The sequence below is a fragment of the Rana temporaria genome, chromosome 6, assembly GCF_905171775.1.
Source record: "Rana temporaria chromosome 6, aRanTem1.1, whole genome shotgun sequence".
NCBI lineage: Eukaryota > Metazoa > Chordata > Amphibia > Anura > Ranidae > Rana > Rana temporaria.
Window position 1 is genome coordinate 167,508,887 of NC_053494.1, and position 25,698 is coordinate 167,534,584.

Consider the following 25,698-nt stretch of genomic DNA (forward strand, 5'->3'; position numbering starts at 1 on the left):
ACGGCCACAGAACGCTATCAAAAGCCTTATGGATATCCAGGCTAAGGAGCAGTAACCTGCGGGCATGCAAGTCAGCATCTGAAATTACGTTGGAGGCAAGTCTAATGTCAGTGATCTGTCGGGTCGGGATAAAGCCAGTCTGATCAGGGGAAATTAGAGAGGAAATTATATTTGAGAGTCTGTCTGCTAGAATACGGCCAAAGATCTTTAGATCCGTATTGATGACCGAAATCGGTCTATAGTTTTGAGGAAGGGAGTGATCCTTGTTGGGTTTTGGGATCAGGGACATGTTAGCTAGAAGCAAGTCACCCAGGAAATGGTTGCCCTTCAGAACATGGTTAAAGAGGGATTTCAGATGTGGAATTATATTATTCTTGAATTTCTTATAGTATGGGGCTGAGTACCCATCAGGGCCAGGGGTTTTAGAGGGTTTCAATGACTTGATAACCTCAAGTATCTCGGATTCTGAGCAATCAGCATTCAGCTCTAATAGGCGTTCTTGTGTAAGGGCGGGAAGAGGCAAATCATCTAACCAAGATTTGAGGGCCGGGAAGAGAGGAAGGAGGGGAAAGAAGCTTTTTATAAAACTTTGAAAAAATTTGTAGAACCTCCGCTGGATGGGAGACCAAGTTACCACTAGGATTTCTTAATTTGTAGTGAGGGGGTTGAAGTGATTGGTTAAGCTTTCTGGCGAACATGGTCGAAGCCCAATTACTGTGCAACAGGAACCTAGCTTTAGACCATCTCAGAGACCTTTCGGTCTGTTTGGAGAGAATTTTATCTAGCTCCAATCTAGTGTTATTAATTTGTAGAAGAAGTTCAGGGGCATGGGAGTATGTATGCAAATGGTATAACTTATCTAGTTCAGAAGTGAGTCTAGTAATAATCAATCTTTGCTTCTTTCTCTCCGCCGCTATATGGATAAGGTGCCCCCTCATTACCGCCTTGTGGGCAGCCCAAAGGACTGCAGGAGAAACATTGTCCGTGTTGTTGGTGGCAAAATATTCTGCCATATGTTTTGTAAGCTGCGAGACTATAATGGGGTCAGAGAGTAGAGACTCATTTAACCTCCAACCCGCTACGGAAGGTCTAAGGCCTATGTGGGAAATGTCCAAGGAGACCACCTGGTGGTCCGACCAGGAGCAGGGATGAATGGCTGCAGAGGTGGAAGTTTTAGGGAACGCATTGGAGGCGCAGCCAACCCTGCTTCTATTCAGAGCAGAGTGCGCCACCAAATTGAAGTCCCCTCCCAGTAACAAGTGCGGAGAGCTATATTTGTCCAGGATCTGAAAAAAAAATCCTAAAGTAGCTTGGGAGTCATTGGGGGCATAAACATTAGCCATCGTAACCATCTTCCCCTGCAAGGAGCCCTGCAAGATAATAAATCTAATAGCTGGATCTTTATAGATATTTTCAATATTAAACATCAGACTTCTTTTAACAAATATTGCCACTCCTCAGGACCTAGCCCCAAATGTTGTAATACACCCTGGGCCATAAGATCTATCAAAGTATGATGGGTGATTATTTTCGGAGAAGTGTGTCTCCTGTAGAGGAGTTAAATCCCCTAACGTTATGGGAGATTAATCTAATGCCCATTTTGAATTTGTAATACAAATATACCTACACAATTTGGGGGGAGTCCCAAGGAGTAGGCGAACGGTGTCCCTCGTCACAGCACGGCCGGGACTAACGGGAAGTTCTGTAGTTGAGCAAATACCCACAAGTAAAAGGGTCTAGCACAAGCCTTAAAGGCAAAACATACCAAACACATCAAGAATTATGAAATCTGCAAAAAGTCGCGTAACCTAAAACAATAAAACCGTGAAAGAAAACAAAACACATATAAAGTAATGGAGTCGGGAGGGGAAAGACCATCCCGACAATAGGTGAAAGCTGTAACCTGTCAGGCGTAAAACACCCTGACCAATAGGACTAAACTGTCCAAACACTCTTGTCAACCTGTTGAAGTGCAAAAATTAGAAAAAGGATAAAAAAAATAAAAAAATATAGGGCAAACTTAGAGTATCTTCAATCCTCTCCTCCTCGTTCGAGGATATCTACAAGAGTGGGGGGACAACCAAACGGGCACCGCTGTACGGCAGCACAGTGGGGAACAATCGAGGGTAAAATGGTGCATAGAGGAGAAAGAAGAATGCCAGGGGGGAGGGTGGAAAACCGGGTGCAGAAAGGAGTCCAAGCCGTTAGCACCTCCTCCGTAAATAATGGCGGTTCTCCTCAGCCGTCGGGGAAAGATCCTCTTCTTAAGGAGGGAAAACACTTGGTGGGACCGGGATATGTGGAAAGAAGAACCAGATCAGTTCATGCACTCCCTGAGGTCCTGCCTCTGTCTCCTGCAGTCTCTCTGCGGGGATATGGTGGACCAGATGGCAGACGGACGGGGGGTGGAAGGCAGCCTAGGAAGATCCTCTTTAGCCAGAAGCCCGAACTTGACAAGGAGTTCCTTCCCCTCTTGGATGGTGACAACCGTGTAGGTGGTCCCCTGGTGTGGGACCTGGAGTTTGAAAGGAAATCCCCATCTGTATCTGATTCTAGCCTCTTGGAGAGCTGCAGTGATCTCCTTAAACCTGCGATGTTTATCCAAAGTGGCCGAGGAAATATCCGCGAAAATTTGGATCTTTGTACCGTCCAGCACAATGTTGGGGGTATTGCGGGAGGCCCTAAGGATCTCTTCCTTCACCAGGTAGTCCTTAAGGCATAGGACTATGTCCCTGGGTGGTTTATCCTCTGGAGGTTTGGGGCGAAGGGCTGTATGGATCCTATCACAAGCAAAAGCATCTGCAGGAGAAGCAGGAAGCAGGGACTGGAATAGCTTGTGTATGGCAGGGATCAGTTCCATGACCACCTCTGGGACCCCCCTGATCCTCAAATTGCTCCTCCTGTTTCTGTTGTCCAAATCCTCTAAATGGGACTGGAGCTGGGACACAGATTCAGTGAGGGATTCATGTTCCCTATGGAGGTCAGAATAAGCTAGTTGCAGTTTATCGTGCTTAGTTTCTAAAAGATCCGTCCTGCCTCCCAGTACAGCCATCTCATGCTGCAGAGCGTTAGTTGATTTGTGAAGTTCAGATTGGAATTTTTCAGCCAACTTTGTGTACATAGCTGCTAGGCTTTCATCAAGGTCTGCCTTAGTGAGCTGTAGATTATACTCACTTTCCACGGACGAGTGTGCAGGGGAGGCCGCCGGGCTGTGTGCAGTAGTCTGAGCACGTTGTGACCTGGCGCCATCTTGAGGTTTCCCAGCCATCTCACGGACTCTAAGGAGGTAGTTTGTGAGGGTCTTTTGCGCCGGTTTCCGCAACGAAATCTGGAGGACGGCATGCACCGCTCGTTCCCCCGGGGATGCAGGCAAGATTGGGAGCGTTTAGTGCGCAAAAAATTGTGCTGCAATGTTTAACCACTTCAGTCCTGGAAGAATTTACCCCCTTAACGACCAGGCCATTTTTTTGAGATATGGCATTGCGTCGCTTTAACTGACAATTGCACGGTCATGCGACATTGTAAACAAACAAGATTAATGTCCTGTTAAAAAAAAAATGACCTAGTAAGAAAAAGGTTTGCCTTGTCATAACTGGCACTGTCCCCAACATTGTTTTTTAATTACAATAAATGAATCAACTGTTTTTCTGTTTGCTTTGTGTTATACATCCGGCAGCAAATTATACTTTGTTCTGGCATAGTTGAAAATAAACACCTCTCAGCTACAAACACTACAATGTTGCTGGAGCTTACAAGTCTCTTAGTATGCTAAGGCTAGTCGAGTTGATCAGGTGAACAGCAATAAGCAGTAACCCTATAGTATCCAATCAACTCTCACTGTTAAAGCCAAACTTTAGGCAGATAAACACAAATTAATGCAGCTCTGTAATGATTAAAGCGGGGGTTCACCTGAAAAATAATTTAAAAGCCAGCAGCTACAAATACAGCAGCTGCTGACTATTAAAAAATGGACACTCACCTGTCCAGGTCGCTCGCGACGTCGGCAGCCGAAGCCGAGCAGTAGCTCGGCTTTCGGCTCCCCCCGCTGCCATCCTCAGTAAAGGAATCGGAAAGTGAAGCGCTGCGGCTTCACTGCCCGGTTCCCTACTACGCATGCGCGAGTCACGCTGCGCCGTTCCCACTGGTCCCGGTTGTGTTCTGGGAGCCGAGTGTTTCCCAGAACACAACGGGGGGGGGGGGGTGACGCGAAGGGGAAATAAAGCCCTACCCCGTAAATAAGACCAAGCGCGAGTTTCTGGGGTGACTGCAATATAAGCCCTACCTCAAAAATAAGCCCTAGTTAAAGTCCGTGAAAAAACATGTAATCCGTTCTGTAAAAAGATTATATAATGTGCAGTGTGTCTCCCTTTTGTAACTTTATTGTGGAAAATACCTTATTTACAGCACTGCTGGGTGCTCACGTGACCCGCCGGAGCTCTTCTCCTCTCCTCCCGGCTGATTTCAGCTGTTTTTTTTTTTTTTCCAATAAAACTTTATTAAACCCCTACCCACTGCAGTACTCAGAGTGGGGCTGACATCATTGGGGATTTTGGCCCCTCCATCTGCAGTATTTGGAGTAGGGAAGAAGAGCTCCAGCGGGTCACGTGAGCGGCAAGCGGCACTGTAAATAAGGTATTTTCCACAATAATGTTACACAAGGAGACACACTGCACATGATATTATCTTTTTACAGAACGGATTACATAATTTTATAAGGTCTTTAAACAAAGGTTTATTTTTGGGATTACAGAATTTCACAATGCTGACTCCAGAGCTGACAGGGGGAGAAACTTTTTTGTACATACCATAAATAAATAAGACATCCCCTGAAAATAAGCCCTAGTGTGTTTTTTGTAGCCAGAATTAATATAAGACCCGGTCTTATTTTCGGGGAAACACGGTATATAGAAATTCCAGGTAGAGTAATAGAGAATGCGTGCCCCCAGTAATACGAACCAGAAAGCCAATGGACTATTTATTTTATGAATTTATTATAATTATTTGGACATATGAATTGTTTCAGCACTTACTAATTAGATACAGGCTGGGACTGATCCAGGACAACCTGGGCCCAGATGAAGCAAGTGGAAAGATGCTGGTCATCAGCCTGAATGCATATATGCATGCATATATATATATATATATATTATACATACCAGTGGCGTAACTAGAACCTTCAGGGCCCCGATGCAAGAAACCATGAAGGGCCCCCCTGACCCCCCTGGACAGGGCTCTTTTCTCCGAGCTCGGTGGCGGAACAACAGGACCCGGTTGCTAGTGGGTGGTTGCATATAAAGGAACCGATTTCTCCATTCCCCCTGCTTCTCCTCCTCTCCCTCCCGCAGGCATTGAGCGGCTGCAGGAGGAAAATGGAGAGATTGGTTCCTCTATGCCAGTGTTTCTCAATATTTTTCCAGCCAGGGCACACTTGAAGTATACTCTTAGGTCAGTGAAGGTGAACCTTGGCAACCCAGATGTTTTGGAACTACATTTCCCATGATGCTCACCTACACTGCAGAGTGCATGAGCATCATGGGAAATGTAGTTCCAAAACATCTGGGTTGCCGAGGTTTGCCATCACTGCCCTAGGTGAATGGGGCTGCAATGCAACCACCCTGCAACTGTGTGCATTGCAGCTTAGCGATGATGCATTTAAGGCACCGTACACACGACCGAACATGTCTGCTGAAACTGGTCCGCGGATCAGTTTCAGCAGACATGTTCGGTCGTGTGTAGGCCCGAGCGGACAGGATTCCAGCAAACATTTGCCCGCCGGGCCTTTTCCCAGCGGGCAAATATTTCTGGACTTGTTTTAAAACAGTCCGCTGGAATCCTGCCCGCTCGGACATGTACGGTCGTCTGTACAGACTTACCGTACATGTCCGAGCGCCCGCCATCCCTCGCATGCGTCGAATGACTTTGACGCATGCGTGGAAGCATTGAACTGGCAGGGCCGCCCACGTCACGGCGACGGCGCGGCCACGCCCCGCGTATTGTTTACGCGCGGATGTCTGTATGATGGTGAGTACAGCCATCGTACAGAAATCCCCGGGCAGACATGTACGGTGAAAACGTCTGTACACGGCCTAAGGGGTTAAAACAGGCAGTCAGGAGGCAACACATTGCCTCTTTACCAGCTGTCAAATGCCTCTGAAAAGCGATTTGAACATGGATTGCTTTTCAGTGGAAGAGCATTTTTTTGCTGGTACTATGAACAAGCAAAAAATAAATAAAAAACCGGTTCTGATTGTACACATACAGTATAGGGGGTCATGTAAACACACATACATACACTGTTTAAATACATATATATAAATGCACATATGCACACATATATAAACCAGTGGTGGCTGGTGCTCAACATTTTGGGAGTGGGGGGGTGCAAGCAAACTGAAAAATTCTTAAAAAAAAAAAAAATTGCAGTCTCACTGTGCCCATCAAAAGCAGCCACTGTGCCCATCAAATCCAGCCACTGTGCCATCAAACGCAGCCACTGTGCCATCAAACGCAGCCACTGTGCCATCAAACGCAGCCACTGTGCCATCAAACGCAGCCACTGTGCCATCAAACGCAGCCACTGTGCCATCAAACGCAGCCACTGTGCCATCAAACGCAGCCACTGTGCCATCAAACGCAGCCACTGTGCCATCAAACGCAGCCACTGTGCCATCAAACGCAGCCACTATGCCCATCAAATGCAGCCACTGTGCCATCAAATGCAGCCACTGTGCCATCAAATGCAGCCACTGTGCCATCAAATGCAGCCACTGTGCCATCAAATCCAGCCACTGTGCCATCAAATCCAGCCACTGTGCCATCAAATCCAGCCACTGTGCCCATCAAACGCAGCCACTGTGCCCATCAAACGCAGCCACTGTGCCCATCAAACGCAGCCACTGTGCCCATCAAACGCAGCCACTGTGCCATCAAATGCAGCCACTGTGCCATCAAATCCAGCCACTGTGCCATCAAATCCAGCCACTGTGCCATCAAATCCAGCCACTGTGCCATCAAATCCAGCCACTGTTCCCATCAAATCCAGCCACTGTTCCCATCAAATCCAGCCACTGTTCCCATCAAATCCAGCCACTGTTCCCATCAAATCCAGCCACTGTTCCCATCAAATCCAGCCACTGTGCCCATCAAACGCAGCCACTGTGCCCATCAAACGCAGCCACTGTGCCCATCAAACGCAGCCACTGTGCCCATCAAATGCAGCCACTGTGCCCATCAAATGCAGCCACTGTGCCCATCAAATGCAGTCATTGTGCCCATCAAATGCAACCAATGTGCCATCAAACGCAGCCACTGTGCCATCAAACGCAGCCAGGGGGTGGCTGGAGAGAGGGGGGCGATGCCCTGCGCTCTTATGGACGCACCACCACTAACACATACATGCACACTCACATACATACATGTTCACATGCACACACACATTCATACACATATGGCATGCACACTCGCATACATACATATGCACATACACACACGAACACACACACGCATGAACACACACGCGAACACACACACACACGCGAACACACACACACACGCGAACACACACACACACACGCGAACACACACACACACACGCGAACACACACACATGAACACACACACACACACACACACACATGAACACACACACACATGAACACACACACACATGAACACACACACACGCATGAACACACACACACGCATGAACACACACACACGCATGAACACACACACACGCATGAACACACACACACGCATGAACACACACACACACATGAACACACACACGCATGAACACACACACGCATGAACACACACACACACACATGAACACACAAAATGTTCTATATTTTATGCTTTCCAATGTCCTACCTATAGTTTACACACAGGCTCCCTGTGTACCTTTTTGGAAACGGTCACACTAAGCAGAATGCATTGGACCATGGATGTACAGCCTTGCAAATAGTGGAACTTGATAATGCTACTCTTTTTATATGGTGGTATGTTTTATTCCAGAAAAGGGAGCTTGATCCAGGAGATTTGGCCAGTTTCACTTGTCCTGGAAATGACTGCTTGTTTATGAAGTTACCAGGGTGCACATTTAACACTGGCAGCAGGTCTGGCTGGCTTCACAAACACTGCTGGGTTTGTAACTTGCATTGTTCTTGACAAGAAGTTGCTGCCTCTAACCATGCTATGCAACACATAAAGTGGAAGTTTTTATATAAAGGAAGTCACACACACACACAGTAGATAAACAATGGCAGTCTTACCTTAGCAGCTCTTCCTGCCGGGTACTGCACTGTAGGGGGAGACAAAGAGCACTCAATGTGCTTTCACTTTGTAATGAATGTGACGAGCTCCCCGCACAGTGCCGATTACAGCTCGGCCTGGGAACGGGAGCTCGTCTCCGATTCTCGTGTATCAAAGCACTGTATACAGGGGGCCCTCGAGGGCCCCCTACAGCAAGGGGCCCGGTCGCCATGGCGACCTCAGCGACCCCTATAATTCCGCCACTGATACATACACATACATACACATACACATACACATACACACAGTGCCTTGCAGAAGTATTCGGCCCCCTTGAACTTTGCAACCTTTTGCCAAATTTCAGGCTTCAAACATAAAGATATGAAACTGTAATTTTTTTTGAAAAATCAACAACAAATGGGACACAATCATGAAGTGGAACGAAATTTATTGGATATTTCAAACTTTTTTAACAAATAAAAAACTAAAAAATTGGGCGTGCAAAATTATTCAGCCCCTTTACTTTCAGTGCAGCAAACTCTCTGCAGAAGTTCAGTGAGGATCTCTGAATGATCCAATGTTGACCTAAAAGACTAATGATGATAAATAGAATCCACCTGTGTGTAATCAAGTCTCCGTATAAATGCACCTGCACTGTGATAGTCTCAGATGTCCGTTTAAAGCGCAGAGAGCATCATGAAGAACAAGGAACACACCAGACAGGTCCGAGATACTGTTGTGGAGAAGTTTAAAGCCAAATTTGGATACAAAAAGATTTCCCAAGCTTTAAACATCCCAAGGATAGATGGAGCAGAGCTCCACTTGTCCCCTTTGCCAGGCCATTATTCCTCAGCCCAATCATCGAAGGATCCCTTAATGGGAGATACCTTAACCCAAGCCTTGCAGAATTTATGACCCTTCAGCTTTCCTTTGGAGATAAATAAAAATGTTATTGAACATCTGGTTCTCTAAGTTTAACCTTTAACAGTGTAGAGTAGTTTAGTGTTGTATAGCATCATGCAAAGTAGTGTTGTATAGAGTAGTGTAGAGAAGTGAAGTGTTGTGTGGAGTAGTGTAGTGCAGAATAGTATAATGTGTTCTATAGCGTAATATTGTGTAGAGTAGAGTCATGTACTGTAGTGATGTGTAGAGTACTGAAGTGATATTTAGTTTAAAGTAAAGTAGATTACTGTAGTGTTGTGTCGTGTATTGTAGTGTTGTGTAGAGTACTGTAGGGTAGTGTAGTACAGTATATATATATATAGTGTAAAGTAGAGTGCTGTAGTGTATTGTTGTGTCATGTAGAGTAGTATACAGTAGTTTACAGTAAAGTAAAAGTAGTGTAGTGTAGTGCCTGGCCAGAAAGGGATTACTTTGACGCAGTTGACCAGCTTAGACATGCATTACAATGTATGTGTACCAAAAATCCCTGCCGGATTCACATACGATTATCGCTAGCAGCTGCTATAGTCACTGGCAATAATCACTGTCTTCTTCCCCCGCCCCCCCCCGGAACAGACAATTGCTCTGCAGGAAGGATTCCCTTGTCAGGCTGGAGAAGAAGTTTCGGAACACCTGTGGGTATAGGGCGGAAGTGATGTCAGCTTGGGGGTGGACTGCCTATACATCTCCTCCAGCCCTGTGAGCACCTCCAGCGACCATGGTTTTCTATCATAGGTGGGACAGGGACACTATGCCGATTTGGATTTAATGAGATTTGTACTTTAATGCGAGTTGTTATAACATTTTTAATAAACTGCCCATTGCTGCACTAGATGTCGCTTCCCTTTCTATACCAGGTTCATACACACAGGAGCGGTGTGGGGGAAAACGCATGCGATTCAGACAGGAATCACACCACATTCCTGTTCAAAATCACATGCAATTCTTTGCTTTGCGATCTGAACCCATTCATTTTGTATGGACTCAAATCGCAGGCAAAGGTATCTGGAGCAAATAGTCGGCATTAGCACCGATACCAATATCAGTGCAACTCTAGTTATTAGGTCTGTGCACATACAGAGATCCTGATATAAGCTTTCAGTTCAGGACCAGATAATGCTTGAGGCAGTATTGTGGTTGCTTAAAACGTAACCAAAGCAGAGGGTTGATATGACCAAACACTGATAATAACACTGGTTAATGATAATAAAAAGTACTTACAAGGATGTGATCATCCAAGGAGCAGATGTGATAGATTCCTTTCTGTGTTTTCTTGTTGGGTGTAATTATATAATGCCAGGGATAGCCACCCACCTGGAAAGCATTTTCTAGGCAAGGTACTTCAAAGAGAATTGGAGGTCTTTCTACAGAAAAAATAAAAATAAAAAATCAAGCTTCATTTCATGACGTGATTTAAGAGAGCAGTGATGTGCAGTAACCCATAGCAGCCAGATTACAGCTTCAGTCTGATAGTACAAAGGAGAGTAACATTACAAGAAGGGGCCAGAAGGAAGTAGAAAATACAGGTTTTGTATGATGACAATGACATTAACCACTATATCAGGGCAATTAAAATGTTCATACATATGAAAACAAAAAACGTAATGTTTTTTGCTAGAACATACTTTAAATCCCCCAAAACTTGCATATTTACTAAAAGAAGGAAACTAAATGAAAAAATAAAAATAAAATAAAATGTAATAAAAAAAGTGGGTGTGGCAAATGTTTATTATGCAAAATAATTTGCGCAGCTATTTATCAAACTATTTTCAGCAACAAAAAAAAATTACACTAAAATTAATTTAAAGTCCATATTAACAATATTATCCCTGAGTTTTTGCAACAAAATAAAATGGGGTTAAGTAAAAAGATATAAAAACATGTCAAGCCTTAAAATTACTCATACCTGTGAAAAAACTATGGTACCAAAATTTTCTATAGGTGATGCTTTAAAAAAGCCTTCACAGGTTATCAGTTTAGAGTTACCGTAACCATGAATTATGGTCCTAGAATTATTGCTTTCACTCTGACTATACCTCACGTGTGGTGCAAGTTGTGTTTACATGCACATATATGTCTTACGCTGTGCGTTTGCATTGGGAGTGCTTTTACATTTAAATTGTATTTATTACCATTTTTTTTTCTCATCTTTTAACTTTATTGCCATCTCAGTATTTTAATGACCGCTCTAGACCCAGAAGCAACATAATGCACATTTGCTTTGTGGTTTATTAGTCACAAGGGGAATTAGGGAAAGTTCTGCACCTTCAGAGCCCCATAAAAGTGATTAGGTGGCTCAAAAGCTGCCCAGATCACTTTTACATGAAAGCACATTGCTGGCTCTAAGAATCCATAACAACTTCATGGCTGCAGTAGCAGTGAGCTTGAGTTAACCCCTTAAAGCGTTTGTTAACCCCCAAAAAAAAAAAATGGATCCTGCTCCTTTAAAGCATGTTATATGACATAGTGCTTGTCCTGTGTCATTTGGCCCCCTGTAACACCTAAACAACCTGGCTGATCCTGACAGTTTCTCCTCACCCCTCTGTAAACTGACCCCGGTGAATCATGGCTGCTGAGCCCTGTGATCAGTTTACATGCCTCCGTCATTAGCAGCCTGCTATCTGCTCTCCTATGCTCCTGTGTCCTTCTCCTCCCTCCCGTCTCTGTCTGTGTGCGAACCGCCCCTCCCCCTCCTGCTGCTCTCATAACACCAACATCACTGCCTCCTATTGCAGTGTCCCCCTCTGTGAATGATTTATAAATATAAATGCTGTAAATACACAATTTAAGAGTGAGATTGCGATCACATGACCAGCCAGCTCTCTCCCCCTCGCCTCCTCCCCTCCAGACTGACATCAGCAGGGGAATTTTAGCCCTGCCCACTACATCTCTCAGAGGAGGGAAGGAGAAAGCTGGCCAGTCATGTGATCGCAATCTCGGTAGTGAAATTAGGTATTTGCAGCATTCATTTGTAGAAATCACACACAGAGGGGGACACTACAATAGGAAATCAGTGCTAATGGTGTATACAGGTTAGAGTGGCAACCACTTTAAATATCAAGACGTTACCAACCAAATGTATTAATGCAGGTCATGCACATTTTTAAAGATAGCGCTTCCAATTCTGACTTCAGGTGTCCTGTAATGTTTATGGCCAGCATTAATATAAAGCCCAAGTGTCCTTCAAGAACAGCATATAAGACAGCATGACTTCACTGCCTCCTTTATGTCTTATGGAACCTCTCAAATATACTTCTCAGAAAGCTTGTCATTTGTCTGATGTCTTCTATCTCATGAACCATTGCCTCAATGATGGCGGAGTAATTGGTTTCCATAAGGCCAGAACTCAAGAGTAGGCTGCATTCACTAAATGTTTCTCCATGATGTCTTAATAGGCCTGCAAGCTTGTTTTTTTTATGAATTTTACCTCTACACCCCACCCTCCAGCAAAAAAAAAAAAAACACTTTGGCCCGGATTCACGTAGAAGCGCGTATCTTTGTGCGGGCGTAATGTATCCCATTTACTTTATGCCTCCGCAACTTTGACAGGCAAGTGCCGTATTCTCAAACCAAAGTTGCGGCGGCGTAGCGTAAATAGGCCGGCGTAAGCCCGTCTAATTCAAATGTGGTAGATGTGGGCGTGTGTTATGTAAATTTAGTTTGACCCCACGTAAATGACGCTTTTTACGAACGGCGCATGCGCCGTCCGTGAAAGTATCCCAGTGCGCATGCTCCAAATTAACCCGCAAGAAGCCAATGCTTTCGACGTGAACGTAAATGACGCCCAGTCCTATTCGCGAACAACTTACGCAAACAACGTAAAATTTTCAAAAATCTACGCGGGAACGACGTCCATACTTAACAATGGTATGCCTCATCTACGCCTCATATAGCAGCGGTAACTTTACGCCGGGAAAAGCCTAACGTAAACGGTGTATCTGTACTGCGTCGGCCGGGCGCACGTTCGTGAATTGGCGTATCTAGCCGATTTACATATTTCTAGGCATAAATCAGCGTACACGCCCCTAGCGGCCAGCGTAAATATGCAGTTAAGATACGACGGCGTAAGAGACTTACGCTGGTCGTATCTTAGTGAAATTTTGGCGTATCTGATTCTTTGAATCAGGCGCCAAAATACGACGGCTCGGACTCAGAGTTATGACAGCGTATCTGGAGATATGCCGGCGTAACTTGTACGAGAATCCGGGCCTGAGGATTTAAATTTAACCTAATCATAGACATTCCAGGACATCAGAAGTCAGATTTGATTTGCATAATCATTAGAATTTCCTAAACATGAATAGTAGGTTGAGTGTTCTGACACCTCCACTGCTGGCTCATAACACTATAGTGACAATAGCATACAGACATTTCCTAATCTGTTCATTTGTGTGTTCCCCAAAGAAATGTTGCCCATTAATTTCTGTGGGCACTTGCTGACATAAAATTTCCCTTTCAGCTCAAAATAGTTGGATTGGAAACTCTAAATTTACATCTATGGATACCCAACACAACAGGCTTATAAAAGCCATGACAAGGACCTACACATTTTATTTCTGTCTAGTAATATTTCCTACTTTAACCCAGGATTGTTGGATTTGCATACAGATCACACTAACCCGGGGTGTTGGGGAGGGCAGGAAGATGGCCTTCAAGACAAACAATGGAGAAACTTTGTGGGCTGCCATAGACCGTTGTAGTTGTTCAACCTGTCATGGTGGAAATACTGTATATTGGTTGTCACTGCTGACCACCATCACAAAATGCTAGTTGCATGGCTGTCTCCGGCTTCTATATATATATTGATATATTGGCCAGGGGCAAACATGAAGAAATTACACGCAAACTCATATGTATAAAATGTTCAGGTTAGTCACTAAGAGAGAACTGAAGCCAGGGGGTCAGCAAGACTATAAGAAGGTGATCCATAAAAGGTGTACTCTAAATTTCTATCCTTTCCTTGAGGATTAAAGTAGTGTAGCTTCCAAGTTCTCGATAATCACATTGCACCCATCAGTAATTAGGCCTCATGGTGGCATTTCCATTTCTTTTAAATGCACCAGCAGTTCAGGTTCCACATGCAAAATACCACACAGTATAAACAATACCTGTCAATGTGATGTTACAAGGAACGCCAAATGGAAAGTCTCCAACGGTGCCATCTTCACCTTTCCAAGTGCATGTCTCCCCCAAGACACACATCTGCTGCATATACTGAAAGTGATAAATGAAACAGAGTTACAGTGTTTTCACCCAGACCATGAGGATGGGATTATTTTATAGGGAACCAGAAATATGTACATAGCATAAACCCAGAGCACCAATTTGATTGTTCAGACCTGGGAAAAATGTAATCTGACTGCAATCTGTACAGCATATCAGCTCACTGTACTGCCTTACTAAATGTGAATGTTCATCTGTATTGTAGACAAACTATCAATCGTGCAATACAGTCTGCTCCGCCAGCAGGCTCTCCCTACATTCACACAAACCCACCATAAACCATGTGCTCTTTCTGGGAGAAGATTTGTATCTGCACCATAGAAAGTTCTGGAGCTCATAAAAAAAAATCCAAATGCATATTACCATTCATTTTCCAAATGGGTTACCTTGCTGTCAGCATGGCTACCTGAGGGAATGCAACACTAATGCATGTGCAAGACATATTTTTGGGGAACAAATCCTCTTTAAATTCAAAATATAGAGCATGTAAAGTGAGTTTACTGCAATATTTAAGTGTACCTGTTGCCAAACTATGAACTTAAAATTAAATATATACAGCACTGTATATAAAATAAAAAAATACAAAACAGCCTTAAAACAAGTGCTCACTTATCTCCATAGCTGCTTGTAATAGGGACCAATTAATTCTCAAATATTCTGATAACAAAAACTGAAGCTGGGTTTCAGTTGGTTTCTAACAGCTTAAAAACAGCTGCTTGTTGCTTCAAAGATCTGCTCTCACAGAAGAAGAAAAAAAAAAAGCTAAACTTTCAGTGCCTCTGTTGCATAATTTCTCCACAATACCTATAGGTACAGGGGTGAGTGTGTGTTTTAAAGTGCTTTTGTCACTTATTCGGAACATCTAAATACAGTAATGTCCATAGTCTGTCCAAAAGACCCCAGCTTTCTCCATAAAGAGGACGTGTCACTGCCCATTTTATCAAGAGGGATGATGTTCATGCCTTGTGATAGCTAGAAAGGTGACCAAATATAAAAAAAAAAAAAAAAAAAAAAAAAAAAAAAAAGGGGACAGTGTAAAAAAAAAAAAAAAAAAAAAAAAAAGTTTTAAAGCACCCCCATCCCCCTGTGCTCACACAAATGCCAACGCATGCCTAGGTCACGCCCACATTTGTAAACAGTGATTGCACTACATATGTGGAGTATCAACGCGAATGAAAGCAATAATTCTAGCAACAGACCTCCTGTGCTTAAAATGTCACCTATGTCTTTCGTGCATCCTACACAGGGGTCACCGGTGACACCGACAGGATCGCACGATTGGCTCACCACACTTCATTTATCCACATTCACAAAGCACCTACATTCCTCCTCTCAAATAAACCGCCCCAATACAGAGCTTGAACGGTTGTGTTCCCTTTCGGAGACCCCCAGACATCTTCTCTCGGCCGTATACGGCCTCTTACAAGCACTCACGCATACCGAGCTACCCTCTTACACCAGGACGTGGTCTGCAGACTTGGGTGAGGACATCCTGTGACCGGATTGGCAGACTTCTTTTTATTTTACTCACAAGTCCACAATTTCCTGCTACTCACAGGAAAAGAACTACAAGATTCTGTCAAGGTGGTACAGGGTCCCCTCCGCGTTGTACAAAATATTTCCGTCCACCCCGGCAACCTGCTGGCGATGTTCTGCTGCTGAGGGGACCTACCTTCATGTCTGGTGGGAATGTGAGAGGATCCGCCCCTTCTGGACTCAGGTATTTGAGTGTTACAACAAAATGTACGATGAATTACTGGTCCCCTTCTCTAAGATTGCTCTTCTCTCTATACTACCAGGCTCAGTTCCGTCAGAGAAGCGAAATCTCCTCCGTTTTTTCATGTCCTCAGCGAGACAGCTCATACCTTCCTATTGGAAGTCAACCACAATTCCGCCCCTGTCACATTGGGTCTCAATTATGAACGACACTATGAGAATGGAGGAGATGTTGGCTCTTGATAACGACACCTTTAATAATTATAAACTGCTGTGGCTCATCTGGCTCCGCTTCTCATCCTCTGACATGCTGATGAACATGTTGTCATCCCAGACATGATCGCTTCTGTATATTTCAGTGCCCTGGGTCAGGTTGGGTCTCTCTTTCTCCGCTCTCCCTATATTATCTCCTCCGATTGTACTGTCAGCAACTCGAACGCTTTACTCTGATCACTCCCTAGCCTTTCCCTTTTTTTTTTCTTCTTTTCCTTTCTCCTTCTTCCTCCCTCTCCCTCCTCTTCTCTCGTCTCTCTACCCCTTTCGTTTCCTAGATCCTTGATTCCCCAATTTTGTTTCGGTTTTTGTCCCGTTTGTCATTTTTTTTTTTTTTTTTATGTTTTTTTTTTGTTTTTTTGTTCTACTAGAAATCCTGGTTGCAATTATACCTATTACGATGGGGCCCGTGTGGTTACATCTAGTTATAGTCTTATGTTGAAGTCATTATTGTGTTTATTATGTTACACGTTGGTAGGAGTCCTGCTGTGGGCGATAGCCATTGGGCTGACTCTTTACCCCTGCACATTTATGACTGTTCTTCGATTGTAACACTTCATGTTATTTGTTTCATTTGTTAAAATACCAATAAATATATTTTCAACTCTAAAATGTCACCTATGGAAAATTGAATGTACCATAAATTATTGTCATGCAACATCTTGGGTATCCATTTACTCAGCACATCGTCTTTTATATTTTACCAGAAAAACTGGGTATTATACTAAAATTCAATAAAACTAAATAATAAATAATGTTGGTTTTTACATGTTTCAGTGCAGTGTCAGAATTGGCAGCTAGTGGTTAACATGAATCAGTTCCATTTTATATGTTTATCTTCAAAAACTAAAATTATGTTAAAGTGGAGTTCTACCCATAAATATAACATTACATCAGTAGTTTTAAAAAAATGTCATTAGTCCTTTACGAAATGTTTTATTTTTTTAGATGCCTTCAAAGTGTTGTTGCTAGGCAGAATAGTTAATCTTCCCACTTCCTGCACCTAGGTGCTTAATGCTTCCTAACCTACACCGCACAGACTCCTGGGAATGTAGTGGGTGGAACTTTCCAGGAGTCTGTGCACTCCCCAGTCTCAAAGAATCATGTGACTTGGACAGCACAGGCGCTGAAACCTGATCTGACACTGCTTGTGCAGCACTGAACATGTGTGAGATCTGCAAGGCTGAAATCCAGGAAGTCATACAGTCTGGCTTCATGATGCCCACACTTAAGATGGCCCCAGTCAATTTCTATTTTATAAAGTGTCTAAATGCTGTAACAACCTAACAAAACGGACCTTGGTTTACAGGCCAACTTTACTAGAATACATTAAGCTTGTGTATTACAGGGGTATTTATATTTAAAAAGTGAAATTGTGGCCGGAACTCCGCTTTAACATTCCATTTAGAAGTGATTAGAAGTGAGTGGGTGCCATCAGTGCTTGCATTTGCCTGCTGCTGCCTTAGGCCATCAACAACTATATGAAAATCATATGATGATCTCGTGTTACTTAAAATAAAATCATAAACATACAGTACCCAGAAATCTGGCATCAATTGTTTCAGTAAGTCATTTCAGCAACATATGGCAGCTGTACCTTGTTTTTCTAGGAAACTCACAGCTATGGAATGTCTGTTGTAATCATTGCTACAAAAAAACTAAGGTTACAGGACAACACTGCTCTACATATTGTAGCCAAAATTCAAAAATACAGTAAACACAAAGGATAATGTTATTAAAAAAAACGTTACATTATAGAGGGCTCTTGTATTATACTTCACACCTCAAAATGAGTGACAGGTGCCTAAGCAATACCTCAAAATATTGAAATTTTCCTGAAAAATAGCAGTACACTTCCTGTGCCGAGACACTCCTGTGCTATCAGCCTCAGACTTGGTTCACACTGCCGCGACTTGGGATCCGATATGCAAGACCCCAAGTCGCGTGACATGTGAAATCCCATGTCAGTCAATGAAAGCTGTCTTAATTAGCACTACTAAAGTTGCTCCAATTTTACAAAAGGTTCCTGTACTACTTCAAGGCGACTTCTATGAGACTTGGACCCAAAGACTTTAATGGAGTCGCCTCCAAGTCAAAGCCTCATCTATAGTGATGCGATTTGGATCCGACATTACAACCAACATCTGCACGTTTAAATTATTAATCAATGGAGGTCACTCCACCCTTGCACATATTTTACATTACAGGAAAATTTCAGGCATTTCCTGAAAGTCACACTCGCTAGCAACTTGATGGGAAGTCAGCTGGCATAATCGCGATTTTCAGGTCGCTGCAGTGTGTACCAAGCAATCAATTGTCGCCACTGTGCCATAAATTGTCGCCACTGTGCCATCAAAACGCAGCCACTGTGCCATGCCATCAAACATCGCCACTGTGCCCATCAATTGTCGCCACTGTGCCATGCCAAACGCAGCCACTGTGCCATCAAACGCAGCCACTGTGCCATGCTATCAATTGTCGCCACTGTGCCCACATCAATTGTCCCCACTGTGCCCTTTAAAATGCTGCCAGTCAGATTGCCCCCCCCCCCCCCCCCCCGTCCGGCCGGCACTTACCTTTCTGGGGTCAGCCATCCTCCTTCCACGGTCCCTCGATGTCTTCTCCCGCCCTCGATGACGCCATCTAAATAGTGGGCAGCAGCAACAATACATAGATTGCATGCAATGCATGAATCTGTGTATTGTATTCAGTGACGATGCAGGAGAGAGAGGGCGGCGCTCCTGCGCCCTCTATGGATGCACCGCCACTGTTACATTGGCAGTTTCCTGTTCCGTGTAGTTTACCAATGAACGGTGGGTGCCGGAGGACATCAAGTGCCCACAGATTGGCTTCTGCTGTGAATTATCACAGCAGAAGCGGCCCGTCGGCAAAGAGCGTGTCCGCCCCCTGCAGGCGGAAGTGCAGGATCATGTGTATGTGTGTATATAAAATCCTGCGCAGAGCTGCCGCCCTTTAGCAGTATATAGTGTGATTTGCAAGCAGTTAAAAAGAAAATGGCAAATGTTTATGATATATAGTTCTTTAGCATACTTGCGGTCATTCATTTAGGATTCAAATCTACTTTTATTTTGTTTATTATGTATATTTATTTTTACACACCTGTTCAGCTATTCTCTCAAAGCTGTAGAGGCGGACAAGTCCAGCACTGTGCATTACAATCAGCATCCCATTAGAAATCATGGCATCAGCTACATTCGAGCCAAACACCTGTGAGGAAATAATCAACAATAAAACATTTTAATTTCATAGTTTATCAAATTCAAAATATTAACAATACCTTACAAAGCCATTCAAAACTTGGCCCCCAGCTACATCACCAACTTGGTCTGAAAATACCAACCAAATTGCTCTCTTCGTTCCTCCCAAGACCTCCTGCTTTCTAGCTTCCTCGTCACCACCTCCCATGCTCGCCTCCAAGACTTCCCCCAAGCTTCTTCAATCCTATGGAACTCCCTACACCAATCTGTCTGACCATCTCCTGTCTACTTTTAGGCGATTCCTGAAAACTTATTTGCAGAGAAGCCTATCCTGCCCCCACCTAACAACTATTTTTATTTTCTCCATCAGCTCAACCCCTACAGTTATTACCTTTTGTATCACTTGACCCTTCCTTTTAGATTGTAATCTCTAATGAGCAGAGCCCTCTGATTCCTCCTGTATTGAATTGTATAGTAACTGTATTGTTTGCCCTAACATTGCAAAGCGCTGTGCAAACTGTTGGCACTATAGAAATCCTGTATAATAATAATTTCACAAAAACGGTCATTGCATTAAAAAAAATTGAAATAATTATGATAAATGTACTGCTATCACTATATTAAAATAGTCTTCTTTAGTAGCCTGCACCTAATGATGACTGGGATAAGAAGGCTATCTAATCTTTTGGGGGCTCCTCAGCCTGCAGGTAGTTCATTAGGGGACGACTTATACTGGATCGTGTGGCTCTGCCGGCTAATACCAGTTTATGGACAACTCCATCCAACAATTATAATTTTGCATAGGTACTAGAAAAAAAAGGGAAGGGTTAAAGTTAAGCTCCAGGAAAGTTAAACTGTTTGTTAACCAAAAAATAAATAAAAATTGATCCTGCTCCTTTAAAGCATGTTATACAGCACAGTGCTTATGTGTCATTCGGCCCCCTGTAACATTTAAAAAAAAAAAACCTGTCTGATCCTGACAGTTTCTGCACTCCCCTATGTAAACTGACCACAGTTATCATGGCCGCTGAGCCCTGACACCGAGGTCAGTTCACGTGCTTCCGCCATCCGTAGCCCTGCTCTCCGTCTCTTCTCTGCTCCTGTGTCCCCCCCCCCCGCCAGCTTGTGACAGTGCCGCCCCTTCCCCTCTTCCTGCTGCTTGCATAACACCAACCTGTATACACCATCAGCACTGCCTCCTATTCTAGTGTCCCCCTCTGTGTGCGATTTATAAAAATAAATGCTGCAAACACCTCATTTCAGAGCCAAGATCATGACCAGCCGGCTCTCTCCTCCTCCCCTTTTGACGAACGTCAGCAGGGGAATTTTGGCCCCTCCCACTGCATCTGTCAGAGGAGGGAAGGGAGAAAGCCGGCCGGTCATGTGATCGCAATCTTGGCTCTGAAATTAGGCATTTACAGCATTTATTTTTATAAATCACACACAGAATAGGAGGCAGTGCTGATGGTGCATACATGTTAGAGTGGCTTAACAACCACTTTAAAAGTAGAACAAAACATATTTTTCATTTAGGATGGCATAAGGAAAGGATATAACCCTGCCAGTTTATTTTTGCCATCTTTGTCCCATTGGGGAGATCTCCCTTCAAAGCCAAAACAGGAAGTGAGAGTAAATCCCTCCACTGGAAGATTTCCCCTCTATTTCTGTTCTGGTGACAGCCCAAAATGTGGGATTTTATTTCATTTGCAATCTGTTTAAAAAACAGTCATCATCAGGACATATAGAGAGGGCGAATCTCCCTAACAGGAAAACATATGCAATAGAAACCTGATAGTTATTTTAAATTCCTCTCCACTTTATCCAAAACAAATAACTTTTAGTTATACTTTAGGAATCATCCCTTGCAGTGGGTTGCGCATGCACTGCAAGGGTTACCTGCACATTTAATTTAGGAGGAGAGCTTTTGCACTTAAAAGGAGTTGTAAAGACATAAGTTTTTTTTAGCTTAATGCATTCTATGCATTGAGATAAAAAGCTGCCTGTGTGCAGCAGCCTCCCCAGCACCCCCTAATTACTTACCCGAACCCCATCTCTCTCCAGCAATGTCCACAAGTTTCTCCTCCCGATTGGCTGAAACACAGCAGCAGTGCCATTGGCTCCCAAGGCTGTCAAAGTCAGTTAGCTAAATCAGGGGATAGAGGGGTGAGGCTGGGTCAGGGCTCCGTGTCTGAATGGACACAGGGAGCTGTGACTCGGCTTGCTATGGGCAGCACTCGTCAAGATGGAGGAGTCAGGAGCAGCAAAGGGGGACCCGAGAAGTGCCACTCCCTCCAGCAGACGGTGCTCCCCCACGCTCCGGTGGTGAACGATTCCTCACACCCAATGCAGGGCTATGTGCCTGCATTGGTCTGGATGAGGTCAGGACCTTAAACCGCTGGAACATAAAAGGAGAAGATGCTACAGGGACCAGTGGAGTGGGACATCTGATACGTAAAGCACAGTCTTACAGCAATGGATCCTTTTTAGGTTTCTTGGAGTTGGAAAGAAAAGTCTTGTTATCCTGCACTTTGGGTTCAACTGCAAAGTCATTTTACTCTACAAGCTGTTTCAATCTCTGTGTGTACAGGTGTGGAGATGTTCTACATATGCATTTTGTAGAGCAATGGTACGTTAAGAAGCTTTGGGCCTGTGACTATAGGTAGCAACAGAAAATAAGTGACTTTGATGTTTAGATAAGGGTCACACAATTGTTAGTATCACTGACAAAATTTAAAGACGGTCACCTGAGGAAAGTTTATTTACACATGCTCCTAATGTTCTAAGTTGGGTAAGAACCAGTAAAATAAAAAAGGATGTTCTTTGTAAAATAGGGAAAGCTGATCTGAGCATGAAAAGTTATCTGTCTTTAGGCTTAGCCAATCAGCCACGTTCTTACATAAAGTAACTTGCAATTTAGGTTTTAAACGACAATTTTAAAAAAATTACTAAAGCATTAATGACACACACACAGTATATATTTTTATTTCCCTGCAAGATTATGGCTTAACATGCCCTTTACACCTATACTCTTGTTTTTTTTTTCTCCCTATGGACATTCAATATTTTTACTACAATTAGAATTGCTAAAAAAAAAAAAAACAAGCAAAATGTTAGAATCATGAAGAAAAATGAACACGTTTGAAACCTGCCCTCTAGTGGTCATCTTCACGAAAAACAAAAATAACAAACCCACAAAATGACATTACAGACATAGTTGAGGCAGCCATTTGGCAGAAAAGAAAACAAACCACAAAAACGGCAGTAATTCAGTGGAAACTTTGCTGAGGTTCAAGACATTATGTGTTTGTAATATATATATATTTTACACACACAGTAACTCACAGTATAGCGAGTTGTACAGATTGTATAACAGTGTAAATTTGCTGTCCCCCTCAAAATAACAACACACAGCCATTAATATCTAAACCGCTGGCAACAAAAGTGAATACACTCTTAAGTGAAAATGTCCAAATTTTGTGTGGCCACTGCTTAAACCCCCATGGGCATGGAGTTCACCAGAGCTTTACAGGTTGTCACTGGAGTCCTCTTCCACTCCTTCCCGACGACGCAGCTGGTGGATGTTAGAGACCTTGCGCTCCTCCACCTTCCATTTGAGGATGCCCCACAGATGCTCAATAGGGTTTAGGTCTGGAGACATGCTTGGCCAGTCCATCACCTTTACCCTCAGCTTCTTTAGCAAGGCAGTGGTCATCTTGGAGGTGTGTTTGGGGTCGTTATGTTGAAATACTGCCCTGCGACCCAGTCTTCGAAGGAGGAGGGGATCATGCTCTGCTTCAGTATGTCACAGTACATGTTGGCATTCATGGTTCCCTCAATGAATTGTAGCTCCCCAGTGCCCGCAGCACTCATGCAGCCCCAGACCATGACACTCCCACCACCATGCTTGACTGTAGACAAGACACATTTGTCTTTGTACTCCTCACCAGGTTGCTGCCACACACGCTTGACACCATCTGAACCAAATAAGTTTATCATGGTCTGATGAGACCACAGATTTTAGTAATCTTCTTATAGTGACCAGTATGAGAAAGTGAGAGCGATGACACCAACTTTAACACACCTGCTCCTCATTCACACCCGAGACCTTGTAACACTAACAAGTCACATGACACCAGGGAGGGAAAATGGCTAATTGGGCCCAATCTGGACATTTTCACTTAGGGGAGTACTCACCTTTGTTGCCAGCGGTTTAGACAAGAATGGCTGTGTGTTGAGTTATTTTGAGGGGACAGCAAATTTACACAAGTTATACAAGCTGTACACTCACTACTTTACATTGTAGCAAAGTATCATTTAGTGTTGTCACATGTAAAAAAAGATAATAAAATATTGCCAAAAATGTAAGTAATGCACTTAGTTTTGTGAAAATATATATATATATATATATATATATATATATATATATATATATATATATTATATATATATATAAAATTTATTACAAAAAAAAATGTATAAGCTGGTCACGGCAGCACACATCCAGCAAAAAACACATCCTTCAGGTGCAAAGCAGGTAACGGAGGTCACCCAAACTGTAATGTATAGAAAAATAAAAAAAGTCCAATCTGCAGCACCTTGTAACTCTCTTAAGTCTACAAACTCATAAATTTACAATTGTTTCAGATCGGTCAGGATCCTTCATCCGGTATAAAAGGCATGGTTGTTATACCTGATTAAGGATCCTGACATGGCTATATATATTTTATTATATACACACACACTCACACACACACACACACTCAAACACAGTCTATATTTATATACTGTGAAAAAAGGAAACAAGAGCGAGCGCTCAGCCTGCTAATAAAAATAAAATGAAGAAGAAAATAAATAATCAGCACACACACACACACACACACACACACACACACACACACACACACACACACCAATAATAATTGTTTTGGGCGCTGAACTGAATTAAATATATACACTGCGCTAAAAAAATATATATAATGCACACTCAGTCTGACTACATATATCAATACATAAATAAAAAAAATATATATATAAATATATGTACGGGATATATGGTGATCAATGCGTGATGTGACAAGGGGAGCACTAGAGTGAGGACACCCTGGCATGTTTTGATCACCTACCAAGTTGTTTGAACTATTTAGCGCCTTCGTCAGTGTCGCAGCTGGACACCACATATATGCACATGAGCACTTTGTTTTTTGATCAGTTCACACATTTATGATATATGGACTTTTTATATGAATCTTCACATTGTTTATTTTAAGCCGTCACATCACACATTGATCACCATATATTACACACACACACACACACACACACACACACACACACACACACATACATACATACATACATACATATATCAATAAATAAAATAAATAAATATATATATTAATTTGTTTTTTTTTTATTCCATTTATGTATTGATGTATGCACTTCGGTATTCAGACTGATTGAGTGTGCATTATATATATATTTAATTCATTCATATTTGCATGATTTGTGAGACGTATTCCACGCTAGCAGCTACCCTCATTACAGTTTTCTAAGCATCTGGTGAGTGGAGGCTCGCAGGACCTTTCTCTAGTCTAGTTGGCACTGTTTCTATGCTATATTTATATACTGTATGTGCACAGTACTTTTTATAGTTTTTTGTAAATTTTTTGAGTACGGTCCATAAAGAAAAAAAATAAATAAAATTGTGAAAAAGGACAAAATATACATACTTTTTTATCAATCTCCATTACGCCTACTAATTTCAGAGGAAAAACATTGAAAATTGCAAAATAAAACAGCACTGTGCTCTGAAATACAAAAAGAAAGATTTTAAAAGTCAACTGATTATCGATTAAATGGTTTACAGAAACTAACATTAGGTAGCAGTTTTTAAAAAAGAATTTAGGGCTAAATAAAAGTGATTTCTTTTTTGTTTTCTGTTCCACTTTTGCAGCCTCATTGGGATGAAATTTTCTTTATATTTGTTATGCGTTTCCATTCACTTAGCACACCTGTAAAAATACATACCCTGTTTCTCCGAAAATAAGACCTACCCCGATAATAAGACCTAGCA

General features: G+C 42.9%; 1 protein-coding gene across 1 annotated transcript in view; it reads right to left on the reverse strand.

Annotated features, from left to right (window-relative positions):
* DCAF17 (DDB1 and CUL4 associated factor 17) overlaps window positions 1–25,698 on the reverse strand; it is a 55,267-nt gene that overhangs the window by 13,877 nt on the left and 15,692 nt on the right. Inside the window, exons 7-10 of the mRNA XM_040357765.1 lie at window positions 25,355–25,432; window positions 19,528–19,635; window positions 14,304–14,409; window positions 10,417–10,559 (exon numbers count right to left, since the gene is read on the reverse strand). Of these exons, the coding sequence (XP_040213699.1) occupies window positions 10,417–10,559; window positions 14,304–14,409; window positions 19,528–19,635; window positions 25,355–25,432 (435 nt within the window). The remainder of the gene's footprint in view (window positions 1–10,416; window positions 10,560–14,303; window positions 14,410–19,527; window positions 19,636–25,354; window positions 25,433–25,698) is intronic.